At 40.7% G+C, this 17854-nt stretch overlaps 1 protein-coding gene across 1 annotated transcript in view; it reads right to left on the bottom strand.

Annotated features, from left to right (window-relative positions):
• Positions 1 to 4827: 4827 nt before the first annotated feature.
• Positions 4828 to 17854, bottom strand: part of Rimkla (ribosomal modification protein rimK like family member A) — a 34162-nt gene continuing 21135 nt past the window's right edge. The window contains exons 4-5 of the mRNA XM_004871814.3: positions 13172 to 13375; positions 4828 to 10872 (exon numbers count right to left, since the gene is read on the bottom strand). Of these exons, the coding sequence (XP_004871871.1) occupies positions 10382 to 10872; positions 13172 to 13375 (695 nt within the window). The 3' untranslated portion in view covers positions 4828 to 10381. The remainder of the gene's footprint in view (positions 10873 to 13171; positions 13376 to 17854) is intronic.

Genomic DNA, 17854 nt, shown 5'->3' on the forward strand with positions numbered 1-17854 from the left:
CTTGGTTTATCATGACTTTGTATGGCCTTGAGTAACATGCAGTCAGATCACTAATATGGTGTTTGTAATTGAACTGTAAATAATTTGTCATATTTCCCAGCTATCTCCCAGTGATGCATATTTCATACATCTGTGCCAGGTGAGGAGGTAAGAAATAGAGCCATATCGGGAGCAAAGTTTCTCTATTCTTCTGGAATTAAATTAGCATTAATCTGAGGTAGAGTGAGATAAAATATCCATTATAGTTCACAGGGCAATCACTAAGAAAACAATTCTTAAAAATAGTTTAAAAATAACAAGAGAATCAATACGGTACACCAGAAAATATCCACTTAAAGTGAGGCAGTAAAAGAGGAATAGAGGAACAAAAAGAAGATGATTCCAAAGAGCTCTGTGAAATAAGGCTTTCTTGACTCCAAAAGTATAAACAGGTTGAAGAGAACCAGGAGCTCTTGTAATACTGAGGGCCCACCATTGAGTATCTCATCTTCCTGCCAAGCAACGCCATGCTTCCTAAGTATCCTCGGCAGCATTTTCAGGGGTGGAGCTGAGGCTTTACCTTGAAAGGTCTGGTTCAATTTTTTTCTACTACAAGGGCATATACAGTGTTATAAATTTTATCATGTTGTCTATAAAACTCTAACAAAAATTCACTTTGAGTAGCTCCTCTGCACTTACCCTGTAACGTTTTATAATTCCATAGCTATAAACCTTTGCTTTGCCATAGGTCCTCAGATGACTAAGATTAAAGCCAAGTTTCCCCACCACAAGAAGACCTAACAGTACCCCTTCAGCTACACAAGCAAATGAGGTCTTCTGTATTCACAATGACTATAACGTATGACATCTCTCAAGCATAGCAGGTCACACAGAACAACATTTGCCAAAGTTAATGCTTCAGAAAAAGTTGGTGAAGCATTCTGTGAATGACAGAAATGTTCCATCTTTTCATCAAACAGAAAAAGTATATCTTTTTTTATATTCATCAAGATCAATAGCAATGTGATATTTTATTTCATATATATGTATATAAAAGCATATAGTTTAATAGCTAACAAATATATAAATAAGTAGTAGCATGTTTTAAAAGCATAGAACAGGGTTACTATTAGAACCAGGATATCAAACCAGGACAATATAGTATAAACAGTGTTCCTTGCTTGTAAATTTTTGTCAGGATTGTAGATCTGCCAGAACATCTTAATGAACATGTCCAAAAATGAAAAAACAAGTTTTCAGTGAAAGAAGATGGTTCATACTTTGAAAGTGAAGTTCTACAAGAAACAAAATTAGATATAGAGGTGGAAGAAGATAAAAGCCAAAAATGACTCCTGGAATTTTTATTTTGTTTTGTTTTCTTTTTCTGGTTTGAGCAAGTGGTTGGCATTGTGCACTTGGGTGAGCAAGTGCTGAAGAGTAGCAGTTGTGTGTGCATGTGTATGAAATCTGCTTGGGGCATGGTGACTCTGAGATACTTAGACATTTGAGGAGAGATGAAAGGTGAGCAACTGGCTATGCAATCCGACATTAGGAAAAGAAGCTTGTTTTCAAAAGAGATATTTGAGAATATCATGTAGAGGGTCATTAATACCATGTAAATGGAGATAACCTAGGGATGAAATATAGATAAGGAAGAGAAGAGAGCAAAAGGCAATGTGGGGAAACTGGACATTTAATGGGGAAGAGGTGAACTCAGCAAGGAGGCTGACAGTTTCAGGCTTATTCAGCTCATATAAAGATTCCTATAGTATCTTTTACCTAGATTCCCCAAATGTTCACAATTTTTACCATATTTGCTTTATCGTTTTCTCTGTATAAATACTAATTGTCTTCTGAACCATTTGAAAGTAAGATGCAGACATGTCTTTTTAGCCCTTAATTTTTTTTTTTTTTTTTGGTGCCGGGGATCAAACTCAGAACCTTGCACTTACCAGGCAGGCTCCACACCACTGAGCTACATCCCCAGTCCAAACCCTTAATATTTTATGTGTATGTTTAAAAAACAAGGACACTCTTACATTTTCTCATCTGTCTAGTTGCTAAAGTCAGGAAATTACATGGGTAGGATCCTCTCAGACAATGCAATACAGACCATATTCAAGTTGCACTAATTCAGTTGTCCTAATTATGCCCTATATAGCAAGAGAAAATCCCTGAGCTGGCAGCGTCTTCAGTTGCCATGTCTCTTTAGTTAGGAGTGTGTTTAGATGTGACACAAGTGCTACTATTCAAATATTCTCTCACTTGTCTCATGGGAATTGCAGCCAGTTTTTAAAAAATAAATGAGGATGCAAATGTCCTTGGGAGATCTAAAGAGCGGTGAGTCACTGCAAGTACATAGAATCAGGCTGGCAGAAGAGCTGCAATACTTGAGGGAAACCTCTTTCCTGATTTAGGAAAACTGTAGTGAAAGCAGCAGCCAGTAGAAAAGCAGTGAGTACCAGTGTGACAGACAGATGGGTGCCGGCAGCAAGAAGCCAGGAGAGTCACAGAGACACTGGAAATAGAAAGGGAAACTTCACAGGCTTGTTCCTCAAGGAGAGGCAATCCCAAGATCCACCCACTTGAGGAGGTATCTGGAGCCAGCCTAAAGGTCTCTCTACGGTGCCCCTTCTGCACAGTTTCTGCCTTGCTGTTGCTTCAAGTGGATAAGCAACAACCTCAGTTCAAGACTTGGGCCTGGTGCCGACCATAAATTTGTTCCCAATGTTCTCATCACCTCCTCCCAGGAAGCCTCTTGAAATGTCAGGTGAGCACAAGTCTGATGCCCCTGATCTGTCAAGAGTGCTTTGGGTGGGCAGATTCTTCCAATGCCGAGACCTCTGCTTGCACTGCACAGCCATTTTTCACAGCCTTCAGCTCTCACTTTCCATTTGAGTCTTAATTCAAATGTCAGTCCAGGAGAGCACGCTGAGCGGGCCCTGAGAAGCTCCTACCATCTGCAGTAGCATTTCTCCCCATCATCTTGACAGTTGAGAGTGGGCAATATTACAATTCAGACAGCACTCTGTGTTTGAAAGGAAAATTATGGTTTTTCAGAATGCAGCTGCTGTGCAAGTGAATAGGACAAAGCATTTCCCTTATTTTAGGATATGAAAATAATAAAATGTAGATTCAGTGTGTAATTCTTATTTTAAAAGAACAACCAAAAGGCACAGAGTTTGAGGAACAAAGGCAAACAAAGCATTCTGTTCCACAGTAATAATTTTAATAAGAAGCGAAAATAGCAAAACAATCATTTATAAATGATTTCTTCTGTGTTGGAAGAGTATTGCTCTGGTATTGCTGTATAAACCACTTGGAAATGAGCTATTTTGGTGGCTAGTTAAGATCTATTCTTTAAAGCACATTTTCATTTTGCCAATTAATGCACTTTCAATTTGCCAACAATGAACTTTTCTGGAGGGTACTCAGCTGGAATACCTCCCCCAGGTGAGATTGACCTCATGAATCAGAGCAAAAGGAAAAGGAGTTTTTCATGTATGAAAAACACAGAAGCTGTTTTACACGCACTCGCACACACACATGCATGCACACACACATGTGTAAAAGTGGTGTTTTCAAGTGGTTTTCTTTGAATGGGTTGTGCACAATTTACCAGGACCCTTGCTTCTGAGAAAATCTTCACATGTCCTACCTCCCTGAAATGAAAATGTTTCAGTTTACGTGTCTCAGTTTCTTTTCTCTGTCACCCAGAAGTGGTGGTGCACTCTTAAATGTTTAACAACCAGCTCACAGGAGTGGCAGACATGCTATGTGGTGTTTGCCCATTTCTGGTGTAGATATTCCCACTGTGGCTGATTCTAAGCTACAAGTGTGATGTCTTTGAATGGTGGAGTTGGGAAGAGAGGGGCAGTGGCATACAATTATGCAGTTTTCCCACCATACAAATACAATGGATGTCAACAGCCTCAAGAACATAAATAGTAAAATAATTAGGAAGTTCATAAGTTTTGAGTTTTTCTTACCTATATCTTAATTGTAAGTTTATATAATGTCTAATAATGGTTGTGTTTAATAACCAGCTCACAACATTCCTGGAAATTTAACAATCTGCTGTCTTGGCTGGTACAAGCCTGCTTCAGTATACTGCTGGAGCTCGGGGGACCTCTAGGTGCATGTAAACTCACCCAGCACAGCCTAGTCCTGCCTCCACAAAGAACTTTGTTGGCTCCATAGAGTGATCATGGGCCCCCAGCTCTTCCCTTGTAGGAAATCAGTATCCTTCTAAACAGGAGATTCTAAGAGTCCCACTCAGGACAGGCTCTGGACAGTAGAAGTGTAGCTACTTTATTGGCTGGTCCCATCTATCTCAGGGCTGTCATTCTTGTCAAGTGCAGATGGTGCTGTGTATCAGTTCCCTGGACAGCCTGGGCCTCCTGCATTCCCCTCATCCTCTGTTTGACAGGTTGAATTCAAGTCCTTGGCACCTCCTCCTTTCATCTGATGCAAAGCCAGTAAACCTAATACAGGAAGAGCCAAAAAAACCAGGTGCTAAATCACTAAAGGCCAGGCTGCTCATCAGCTTTCCAGCCTCCCAGTTGTCCGAGGCAGCCTTTCCTTCAGGATATTTCTAAGCCAGATACATCCCCTGTATCTTTTGTATAGCATCATAGAATCTCAAGGATGGATGAGACTTTCCTATCATTAAGCTCAAATGACAGCCTGCTTGAGCAGCCGCCAGCCCTACCCCCAGCATCCCTATTCCCAGCTGCAAAGCTGCTGTCTGCCAGCTTTGATCCCTTGGCACTGAGCCACAAGCACAGGAAGGCTTGTGATTGCTCACAGTGGGGGCAGCCAAAGGAAAGGAACCTGAAGAAAAAGTGCTTCATTTTCAAGATTGTGTTTATTGATTGCATCAGAAGTGTCAAAAGCAAGACTTAGCAAGTTGAGGTGACTGTACCTACAAGCTCTAGCTTATGTCAGGTTTTGAATCCCACTTGACTCAAACTGCTGCCATTCACACTAGCCCCTATTGCCTTCCATGGGTATGCCCCTGACACGCTAGTGGTGAGCATGGTTGCTAGGTTGCTGGGTTATCCTAGTGAGAATGAAATGTGTCCGCTTCAGAGATAGCATGTGAGTTCCCCTTGAGGAAGGAGTTGGCTTTGTTCGGGAAATTCCTTCTGTAAGCCACCCATGCTAAAGGTTGAAATCATGAAGGTACAAGTGCTAGGAATCAAAGTTAAAAAAATAAAGGAATGATTATACATAAGAACATAAATGGACTTGCCATGTTCCAAGAGAGATGGGGACCACGTGGAATGGCAAGTGAGTGGAGATTCCTTTGCAGTATATGAAAAGAAGATTCTGAGCATGTTGCCAAGACTGCATTGCTACAGTGTCTGCTTTTCCCTCTCACATCCAGATGAGTATGCAGGTACACACATTCATCTGAATTTTGCTACAGGTGGAAATGGGGGAGGGCACTGAGCTTCATGTCTTCACTGATGCAGTGCGGGGATGAGACAACACTGTTGCTTACAATGAGGTAGCAGAAGTCTGAAATCAGTAGTAGCTATAAAAAAAAATCCCTTAGAAATCACAGAAATACAAGGGATCAGAATGTGAGCAGCTGTTAGATCCACTTGGATTTGAAGGGTAAGGGGTTCTCAGCTGACATTTGGGCTGTAACACAGAAGAATCTGAGCCTAGTGTCTTGCTGTAAGGGGGACACACTGTGCCATAGAAAGTGGGAGGAAACTTCTGGCCTTGTTGCTGATTGCAAGCAGAGTGTGTGGCAGATTCCCCTTTAGGCGTGCCTGATGGGAGTTCATAACGCCAAATCCTTGGCCTTCAAGGCCCTGTGCAGTGAGAGGACATTCGCCAAATTAGGGCCGAGGAAGCCCTCAGTCAGCTATCAGTGAGTATGGGGTGGAGCTAAATGGTCTTGGCTAATTTTGAAGAGGGTGCAGGACAGGAACCAGCTTGCACCCTGGAAATCTCTTGCGCCTTTGGGGCTCTCACCAAGATCCATGCAAGCGCTGAAGCAATGTGCCCATCACCACTACATTGATTCAGAAGAAGCTCATCAGAAGGGGAATGAGCAGAGGGTGGGCCCAGGACAGTAGAAAGTGCTAGATGTATAAGGAACAGAACCACCTCTGGCTGTGTACTAACCTGGATGAAAGTCACCTTGCCTGGATTCAGCCTTGCTGCTGACTGGCAAAGTGACTGTGGCATCTGGAGCCAGAATTCCTTTTTATAAAACGAGGACTAGACTGCTCTCCAAGAGCTGCAATTCCTGTGCCCTCCAATCTAGCTCTTGGGGGTGATTTTCCTAATGTTGCTTTGGAGTCCTAGAGAACATGAACTTCACAGAACAGGGTCACAAAATAGGGTTAAGATATCGGCCCGGGGCTTGGGATAATGTCGCATGTTGGCAGGAACTGTACCTGAAGAAGGGAATCAGAAGGCATGAAGGAAGAAAGTTCACATTCAGCTGTGTGCATTTTAGGAGGGAGGGCTGCAGAGCAGAGCCATAAATTTGGAAAGGGGCATTATCTAGTTTTAGGGAAGATTAAAACATCCTGAGAAGGATGGTCTCCAAATAAAAACATTTTAAAGTGATCATCTGTACTGATTCTGAATCTTGGTGGCAAAGTCAAAGGCAGCAGCAAGTTTTCTAAAAGGCTATAGCCCCAACCTAAGAGCATTAACTTCAAGGACAATGACAATTAGCTGTTTTCAGGGTCCTTCCCAAAACATCTACACAGACTAACTGCAAACACAGGCCTCACCTCCAGGGAAAAGGGAAGTATTAAGCTGAAGTGGCTTGTCTGATGGTGGATTCATGTTCGGGCCTGACTCCCTTCTCTTCCCTCAGTAAGTTGTGGCTCTTGGCTTTACCACCCATGGTATCCTGATCCATTCAATTCTGGGAGGGTCAGCTGTTACTTGAGTGGTCCTGGAACATCATGTCCCCATTAGCTGCTTCCATCTTCTTCAGATTTATAGTGTTCTCAAAACCAGCATTCCTTGAGACTTAAAGAAGGGATGAGGCACATCTCGCCCAATTCTCCAGGTTGGACACAAGTCCATGCATCCCAGTATCTTTATACAGGGCAACTGGCTTCAAAGACATCTACCTGTAATCAATATATCATGATTCCTTCATTAAAATAACCCACAAGAGAGCCATTTTTTCCTTCTTCCCACTAGAATTCCAAGTCATCTCAACTTTGTTTTTCTCCCACAAAACTATGCCAGACCTTTCCTCTTTTCCTTCCTCCTTACTATATTCCAATCATGGTCTCCCTTAGCTGGGAGCATTGAGTCTACAACTGTGATAGTAATGGCTATGAACCGCTTACATTGTTTTTCAGATCCTAAAGATCTAAAGCCCCCCATCCATACTCTGTTCATTCCATACCCAATCAGACAAATAGCATGAAGACATTTTTCCCAAGTGCAGAATCATATATATTCTGAGTGACTGAGCTATTGATTACCACTCAAGTTTTGACCAGTTTCAAGATGCTACTACTCGATAAAGGGAAGACCATAATACAGACACTGAATCTATGTTACATAACGGAGACTTCGTTAGTTGGTATACAAGAGTCAAGGGTTTTGGGTTATAAACAACACATCCAGAAGGGTCTTGGGATATCCCCAAAAGCCTTATTCTTTTCAGGTTGTAAGTTTCCTTAGCTGGAAAGAAGGACTCCAAGAAGCTGCATGCCTTTCTTAGGGTCTCCACTGTTTGGTTTGTTGATGCCAAGAATTCATGGTCTCCTCCTTTAACTTCTTCAGAACAGTCGAGATGATACAGCCTCACCTATTGACTCACTGCAACCTCAGTGTTGAGAGGTAAACTCAATAGGCCTTCCCCGTCTGAAGAGTGGGGAAATAAATACACAGAGCTCACAAGATCACACAAGGGTGGTCAGCTGTCTAAGGGAAGAGTCAGAACCAGGCTTTGGCTCGGTTCCTTGTTTTTTCTAGCAGGCGTGGGCAGCTGTGACATGTGTGACTGGGCCACCTGGCTGAGGCTCACAGCTCACAGCCAGCTGTGGTATGGAAAATCCTGGAAGGATTCAGCTGTGAATCAGCTTTCTCTACTTCTAGACAGGACTAGGTTCCAGGCAATAATGCCAGTGACACAACAGATGTCACTACCAGCTGGAAAATAGGTCTCCTTTGGCAAAGGACTCTGGAGACATGCTAGCTGCTCTGCTCAGAATGGGGCCTGGCTAGCATCCGTTTAGACAAATTGTGGAGACAAGTCTTACACCAAACAGTAAACATGAATGAATGCAGCTTCCAGGAGGTCAACACCTGTTTCAGATGTTTACACAGAAAAAATCTGATTAATTCCAGCATGAACAAACCAAAAACTATCCTTCTTCTAAAGCCACTCTGAGTGGTAAAGATAAGGTACATCTTAACCTACGTAAGGGTGAAGTATTATCAATTTTCAACTGTACAAGACATATTACTTGGGTTACAGTTCAGTGGCATGCATCCTATGGACTGCATTTAAACTACAACAGTGTTGCATGACATTACAGTCACATGGCACCAAACACTTTTCAATTGTACAACTGTTCCTTGGTGAGATCTGGTTTTCACCACAATATTGTAAGAACCAATTTCTACTTAAATTTGTGAAGAATGTAATAGTTTAACTTTACACTCATTTTATATTTACAGCAGAGGAAGTTTGCACTCAAATGGGTGGTGTTGCCTTCAAAGTAGTTACCTTGGAAAGATATATGTTTATTTCATGAAGGTCACCTTATGCAGAACATTTCTAGAACTCTCTTTGGAAACTGTCAACTTGTAAGCTTCCTAAGATTAGTCAATCTTTGTCCTTTAAGGGCAGATCTATTTTTTGAGAAATATTTTTTCAACAACCAAAGGGCAGTAGAAAATAAGTCTGATAAATAAAATGGGTGAGGAGCTTAGCACTACCTTAGCAGGTGGCACAGGAGGAGGGAGATTAAAACAACAAAAGGTCTGATTATAAAGTTGTGAGGCCTCTTCCTCTCCTGGCTTCAAAGATAATCCCAAAGAGGAATTGTAGCATTCTTGGCACATGCAACATCATAGCTCAAGAGTATGGTCTCCCAAGCAAATAACTCCAATAATGGTAATTCTTGAGTGCATATGTCCTAGTGTACCTGGTCATTGCTCATTTTCAGTTATACTTCATATAAACAGAAATGGAAAAGTCCTTCACTATGATTTCTCCTAAGGGAAAGGTCTGATCTACTGCTTGAAGAGTTAAAATGAAAAGCACTTGGTGTCATGTCTACATGAGCTCCCCTCCCACACTGTGCAAGGAGTAATTCCTAATACCTGAGTCTCCTCAGTTTTGTAAAGGGGGTAAGGACAGGTTTCTGGAGCCTGGATAAGAGTAGAATGTCCAGGGGATCGCAGTGTGTTTCCAATGGCTGGCTCTACCCAATAGGCCCACAACATTGACTCATACAGAAACCCTTCTACAGCTACACAGTACATAAAGTTTCAGCAGAGGAAGGGGAAAAATGATTATCTTCTGGTAACTTTCTGTGGTAAAAACCCACTGGCTTCTGGATGACAAGCAAACAGAATTTGTTGAAAAGCAAGTCCATGGTGTTAGATTCTAGTGCACGCTTAAGAAACAGTGTGTGGCCACCAGCCCATTGAAGTACCTTTCCAGCTGAGGCCAAAGGCAGCAAAGGTGCAAGAAGCTGCTGGAGCTGGCATTAGTTGAAGCAGGGTGAATTCAGAGTGGCAAAGCAATTTGCAGAAAGTCCCAGTTACAAAGCAGGGCATATGTCAACCAGTAAGGTCAAAGAACATTCAATCCCACTTTCTACAAAGTGCTTCATTGCGAATGCTAATGAAGAAGCGTCCTAAAACACCATATCCTGAGTGTTGAAGAAATATGGTCAGGATGTGACTGAAGGGAAGCAGAGACTGATCCTCTTGATAGTATTTCAGCTATGTATTTTCCAAGCATCACACACATGCTGAGTGAAGAACATATTACTCTAGTCACATTCCACCTCATCTGCACAGGCTTCCATCTCATGGTTGTGAGTAGTGTTTCCAGGAGCCAGTCCAAATTCATGTTCTTGACTGCTAATAGCCAGAAACAGCAGCACAGAATCAGTGCCTTAAAGTCTACCATTCTATCCAAGTACTCACAGCAGGCCTTAGTCTCAAACTGATCAGCTGAGATTTCGGTGGTGGTGAGTGTTTTCGTATTAGCCTTTGCAAAAACCACAAAGCTAGGCCATTTGCTCAAATCATCATTAGAAAGAATGCTGAGTGCCCAGATTTGGATTTCTTGTTCCTGTGCAAATGAAATCACATTAGTCCAGATTTTATTCACATGAAACTACTAGGGAAGCAGTACGATTTGGTTTAAATGCTGCCAAAAAGCAGGAATTCACTTAAGTTTTAATTCTGAAGCAATCCTATTGTTAATGTTGTAGCCAGGCTCAGAGAGCACAGGGGGTGATCCCCCCACTGTATTTGCTGAGGAATCCCGGACCTCTACCAGTTCAGGCTCACTCTCGCTAGAGGTAGACCCATTGTTGATGGTGTAGACGCTCTCTGTGACTCCCTGAGCTGAAGCACAACCATCTGGCTCCTTCTTCTCCCTGGGGCTTGACAGTCCTGGGAGGATAGCCATCTTCCCAGTCTGCCTGTTTGGCAGCAAGGTCATGGAATAGTCTGCAATGATCCCACCCACATCTAAGTTGCATGCCTGATCAAAGGCTAGGAAGCCAACGTTGGCATTTGCTTCACACACCACAAAGGAGCCATCATCCATGATGAGAAGATCAATGCCACAGAAGTCCATGCCCAGGATGTTGGACACCTGAATTGCCAGCTGCTTGCCTTGTTCTGTCAGTGGGCACATGACACCCACACCACCTGTGGGGAAAGCATAGTGAGTCAAGGTGGCAATGGATACTCGCTGAGAAGTCAAATGATGCGTCAAAGAAGAGATAAGGACTGCTGAAAGGGGCCCCAAGACAGGCACTGTCATTTTTCACAAAAAGTCTGAATGAAAATCAGGACACCCTTTGGGAAAATAATATGGTTGTTTCTTGTCTAGAGTCTTAAAAATGCTGATATCCTCTGACTCAACCATCCCATCACTAAAGAAATAATTTTATGTATGCAAAAAAACTTTATGCACAAAGATGATGATGGCAATATTATTTAAAATACTGCAAAATCATGGTCCCTGGTACATAGTGGCTTTCAATAAATATTTGTCAAATGAAGAGATAAAAAAAATTATGATCTAACCACCACCTGCCTGGCAAGTGCAAGGTCCCGAGTTCGATCCCCAGTTTAAAAAAAAAATTATAATCTAAATATCTTACAAGGGAAGAAAACAGCATATTTTACAACCATTAATAACACTGCTCATAGAGTGTTTGTAATTCCATGGGAAAACACTTAGAAGGCACAGTATGACCAGATCGCGCAAAAGCATATTTGTCAGAAAAAGACTGGAAAGAATGACACCAACATGTTACCAGTGGCTGTTTCTAAATGGTGGGGATAATGATAATTTTTTTTAAAAAATGTGTGCTATATTTTCTAAATTTTCTACATTGAGAATGTATTCCTTTTATGATTAGAAAAAACAAAATTAATGTTCATTTTTAAGAAAAGAAAAACACAGAGGATTGTGAGACAAAGTCCTGTACCAAGAACAGGAAGAATCTGATGGCCTATACTTGTTAAAAAGCTAAAGGCGAAGGGGAAGTGGGAGGGGCAGGGGGAAGGAAAGAAGGGAATGGAATTAATATGAAAAAATGGAAACAAAGTCTTTGTAAATAGGAAGGGTGGAGGGGTTGAAGGGAGGGCAGGGGAATGGGGAAAAATAAGAACCAAGATATATCATGTAAAGGTATAAATTTCCAATGATGAATGTCATTATACTGTATATCTAAAATGTACCAATAAAATTAATTAAAAAATTGTCTCCATCTACTCTCCCCGAAAAGTCTTAAGATTTGTATTCTCAGGTCCCATAACTAATGTCTGTACCTTAACACTATCCCTTCTCCACCTATGACATTGTATAGGGAAAAGGTTATAAAACAATTTTAGAACAGCCTACCAAGAAAAGCAACATGGCTATATAATAAAACCTTCTGATTACTAGTTAAAGAATGAATTTTGTAGGGTAACTTAAAAAACAAAATAATTCGTAATGTTCACTACTGCAGTTATTGTGATTATTGTGAAAATGGAATGAGATAACTTCTACAGTACTGAGTACTGTGTCCAAGTGAATCTTAGCACTTGACCATCACACCACTTTGCCACAATACTTTACAATTATCTGTTTGCACATCTGGATCACGTGCTAGCCAAGGGCAAGGACTCCCTCATAATCTCTATCCTCTCAACATCTGCTGCAGAATCTGCTGTGGGCTGCTTAATAAATGTGAGTAAAAGAAGGACTCAATTAGTGTCTAAGCCTCTTTATGTCACTGGGCTTGGTGTGTACATCTGATGAGTTAGGAAATAGTGACCGTAGGTATTTTTTTATTTACCAGGATACAAATTTGCTCAGTGTGGTTGACAATAGCTTTGTGTGATGGGGCCAGGAATACATTCCTCCTGCAGTATTTCTACTCACTGTGACAGAAAGCAAGCTATATGGGTAAGTTAAAGGGCTACCCATTCAACCAAAATATAAACTGCAGCTTTCTAACAGCATCATACATAAGAGGAAAAAGTTTTCCAATTAAAATGTAAACAAAATATGATATTCCTCCAGCTATTGTTTGAGGTTAACGTTCCCAGCCTGAGCTGTTGCTCCATCTTCCAAATTCATCTTCCTGCCTCCTGTCTTACTCCATCTGTTCTTTACCAAAATGAGAATTTTCCTCAAATGTGGGTCCTCACATCACTCCCTTGTTTAATCCCGATGCTAAGTCTCAATATCTATAGGACAGGATTCAAACCGCAGTGTCCCGACACTCCTGACCTGACCTCTGTCACAGCACTTCCATGTCCTCCTAGCCCGCTTGTGCCCTAGGAGAGGGCTCATTTTTTATTCTTCTCTGTGAGATCCTGGCATCTGGCCAAGGGTCTGACAAGATGGCAGGCATCAATACTCATTTACTGAGCAGGTCCAAATAGACTAATGAAATACCCTGGTGGCCTTTCCTGACCAAGAGGCTCACTCTGTGCCTTCCATTCTTACCAAGAGAGCAGTTGCTCTGCATCCGTCCATCTGTGGAGCAGCGAAGCATAGAGCCTATCACCTGACCCCCAACCACCACCACTCGGATATCTTTTCCGTGGGACTCCTTCACGTATTTCTGGAACAGGTAGGGCACATCGTGGCGGATCAGATGGCAGATGTCTGAGAGATGATGCTTGTCTCTTGCCAGAAAAACAGCTTTTCCTTTAAGAAGAAAGATGAAGAACAAGAAAAATAGTTAGAGAAGCCTCAGGCCCCTGTCCTTGTCTCCTGCCTTCCTATCCCAAACAGGCAGGAACTCTCTTTGTACCCGCCTTGCTCTGGTCCCTTCTATTTCTCTGATGAGACTCTTGCTTTTTTTCAAAATAAGGCCATTCAACCTTATTTTCTCTTGATTTTTCTCAAGTCTTAATGCCATTCACTCTCTTCCCTCACCACCATTCTTTTTTGGAAATGAAATAATACTGTATTCCATAAACACAGACAAGGAGCTAATCAGTTCAGTTTCCAAAACAGCTAATTAGCATCTCCTATCACCCTGAGGACACTGATTAGGCAGGGTCCATCGCTAACTTTTTTTTTACCCCCCCCAGACCTCATACTGGGCTCAGTGCACAGGGCAGATGTCCATCAGTGTTTACAGAACATAATTAATTGAACATACTTTAAAGGAAGCCCAAGTGTGGATGGAGAGAGATCCAAAAAAAGATAACTACAACCCAGCATAATGTGCAGTAAAAGAGGTCTATGCAAAATGCTATGGGCATTCAAAGGAGGGAGCCATTGACAGATACCCTTTTAAGAAAGATAAATTTATATTACTTGGCTACCCTCAGAAGGGAATAGCCCATATATCTATTGCTCTCTAGATAGGCATTCCTTCTTGATTCTAAATTCTTTATTTTGTTTGCTTTTGTAATTATTCAGCATCTGTTTTTCATCTGCATATTCGTTAATGGTTCTGAGAAGGGGTATTCCTAATAGGTTTGCTCTGTGGATCTGACACAAGCATACCCAGTCTGAGTATTCTTTCCTGCAAAAATGGAACAAAGAGATGATTTTCCCAAGTTTCATGTTACCATTACAAAAGGAGTAGACCTCTTCTGAAATCTTAATAAAACAGCAATAGGCATTAATCTGTAATGGCATATAAGACTGAAAAATAAAATCTAAAACATGTCATAACCAGTTTTCAATCATTCCTGAAATACTAAACCCCAGATGCCCAAGAGAACTGGAGGAGTTGGGGCACGTGATCTGAGGCTGTCACAGGACCGGTGATAGGAGGGTGAGCAGTTAAGTGGGCAGTCAGTGTCTGCTGGAGAGTGCCCCACAAGTGGGCACAGGAAGAACAGGAGAGGTTCCAGTAAGTGGGCACAAGAGGAAACTTTAGAGGCCTCAGCAAGTGGGCACAACACAGCATCCAACTTGTTCCAACTCTCAATGCATGGAGGTATAAGCAGTTGGACATTTGGCACCAGGAGATCTGGCATCTGCCAAGAGATGCCTGGGATTCAGTTAGGGGCACCAGGGTTCTCTGGACCTTAGGACTTTCAGCAGAGATGGGGGCTATGGACTGGTTCCTGGCACAGAGGTTCTAATATGGGGCCCAGTCTGCAGTTAATAAAAGAACTACAGTTTTAAGTGAAGGAAGAAAAAAAAAAAGAAGGACACTAAGATTAATCATCTATCACATGCTAAGCACTTTTTCTTTTACTATTTCATTTATACTTCAAACTAGCTCTATGAAGTCATTATGACAAGGATGGTTATTCCTTAAGAAAAAAAGAGTGTCCATAAGATTAGTAACTTTCTATGGGCATAGCCTTCACCACCTGCCTTCTTTAGATTTATTTCCTTACACTTTCAGTTCTCCATATCTGAGGGCTCCCCATCCGAGTATTCAACCAATCGCAAGCCTTGCAATTATTCCTGAAACAATATAGTTTAATAATTATTTACATAACATTTACATTTTATAAGTAAATTGAGATAATTTAAAGTATACAGTGTTAGTTATTTGCAAATACTATGCCACTTTCCTTAAGAAATTTGAACATCTATAGACTTTAGTATCCTTGGGGGATCCTAAACCCAATCCTTTATAGATACTAAAGGAGATATATTAAGAGTCTAACTTAACTGTTAAAATTCTGTTTAATCCCTATTTTCCCTGTTAAGTTACTGTGAGTTACACTAGCAAAGAATGATCTGAAAATAAAATTAAGAAGATAATTCCATTTACAACAGCATCAAAAAGATTAAAGTATTAGGAATAAATTTAAGTAAAGAAACATAAGATTTATTCACTGAAAACTATAAAACATTGCTGAAAGAAATTAAAGATCTAAATGAATGGGAAAACATCCCATGTTCATGAATTGTCACTCTTCAAATTGATCTAGCCAGGATGTAATCCCAGCACTTGGGAGCTGGGGGAAGAGGACTGCTGTGAGTTCAAGGTCAGCCTGGGCTACACAGAGAGTTCAAGACCAGCCTGAACTACACATACATAGCAAGACCTTATCTCAAAAACAAACAAAAAAAACTGATCTATAGACTCAATGCAATAAGCATCAAAATTCCAATTTTTTGGCAGAAATTGACAAGCTAATCCTAAAATCTGATTCGAAATGCAAAAGACTCCAAATGTCAAAACAATACTGAAAAAGAAAGACAAAATTGGAAGACTCACACGTCCCCATTTTATAACTTACTAAATATATAGTAATCAAGAGTGTGGCCGAGACATATGTATCAATGGAACAGAACTGAAAGCCCTGATGAAAGAAAAAAAGGAAAGAGAGTTGGAGAGCTCAAAAATAAATCATCACACCAATGGTCAACTGGTTTTTTGGTTTTGTTTTTTGTGGTCCTGGGGACTGAACCCATGGGCTCACACATACTAGGAAAGTGCTCCACCACTGAGCTATATCCTCAGCTGCCCAAAGTATGATTTTTGACAAGGGTTTCAGGAGCATTCAATGAGTCTCCTGACATATGAAACAGGATATCCAGGCAGAGTTGGAAAAGATCTGCAATATTATCTGCTCCACTCCAAAAGAATGAAGTTAGACCCTGATCTCATATCACATGTGGAAATTAACTCAAAATAAAAATTTTAAATGGAAATACAGATGTAAGCCTATGGAATCTTGGATTAAGCAGACACAAAAATGACATCAAAATCACACAGAGCTGGGCATGGTGGAACATATCTATAGTTTTGATACTCTCAGAGGCTAAAGCCAGAGGATCACAAATTCAAGCCCAGCTTGGGAAACTCAGTGACTTAGTGAGAATCCGTCTCAAATTTTAAAATAAAAAAGAGTAGGGATATAGGTTGATGCAGAGGCTCCAGTAAATAAATAAGCAAACTTCGCCAAAATAAAACATCTTTGTGGATCAAAGATACTATCAAGAAATCAAAAGACAATCTACAGAATGGGGAAAAAATCTTCAAAATATATATCTAATAGAAGCTTAGTATCCACATTATTTAAAGAACATTTAAATTTAATAATAAAAAAACCCCTCGTTTTAAAATGGGCAAAGGATTTAAATAAACATTCCTCCAAAGATATAAAAAGAGTCCATATGAAAAGATGCTTGACATCACTAGTCACTAAAGAAATGCAAATCAAAACAACAATGAAGCTAGCATAGCGGTGCTTGCTTGTAATTCTAGCTACTTCAAAGGCTGAGGCAGGAGAATTCCAAGTTTGAGGCCAACAACTTATGCACTTTAGCAAGATCCTGTCTCAAAATAAAATAAGAAAAGGGCTGGGGATGCATCTGTAGTAAAGTATTTGCCTAGCATCTATTGTAAATAAAACTGGTTTAATCCCCAGTATCACAAAAAAAACCCAAACCAGTCCATATGCACTAGGATGGCTATATACATACATACTCATACACATACATAAAAAGTAAGTGTTGGCAACGATAAGCAGGAAATGAAATCCTCATACATTGTTTGTGGTATGTAAAATGACATAACCACTGTAGAAAATATTAACAGTTCTCTAAAAGTTAAACACAGGAGCCAGAGATTCCATTCCCAGGTATTTACCCAAGAGAAATGAAAATGCATGGTCAGACAAAAATTTGTACACAAATATTTACAACAACACTATTCATAATAGTCACAAAGTGGGCAAGAGATTTAGCTCAGTGGTTTCGCCACCTGCTGCGCAAGCGCAAGGACCTGAGTTCGATCCCTGGTACCAAAAACAAAACAAAACATAATAGTCACAAAGTGAAAACAACCTACATATCTACCAAATAATGAAAAGATAAACAAAATATAGTGTATGTATATAATAGAATATCACTGACTCCTAAAAAAGGGACAGAACAGTGTTACACAGTACAACATAGATAAACCCTGAAAACCTGCTAGGAAGTCAGACACAAAAGTCCATATGTTATATGAATCCATTTATATAAAATGTCCAAAATAGGCAAATCCATAAAGACACCAAATAGACCAGTGCCTGCCAGGGACTGAGGAAGAAGTAGTTAGGACTAACTTCTAATAGGTATAAGGTTTCTTTTCAGGGTGATAGAAATGTTCTGGAATTAACCTGGTAATTGCTGTAAAACACAGTGAATATGCCAAAATCCACTGAATTTTATATTTTATGATGGTAATTTTTGTATAGATAATATCTCAATTTTGAA

This window comes from Heterocephalus glaber, unplaced genomic scaffold (genome assembly GCF_053883595.1).
Source record: "Heterocephalus glaber isolate CG9 unplaced genomic scaffold, H.glaber_assembly_v1.0 deba00001452, whole genome shotgun sequence".
In the NCBI taxonomy this organism is placed as follows: domain Eukaryota; kingdom Metazoa; phylum Chordata; class Mammalia; order Rodentia; family Bathyergidae; genus Heterocephalus; species Heterocephalus glaber.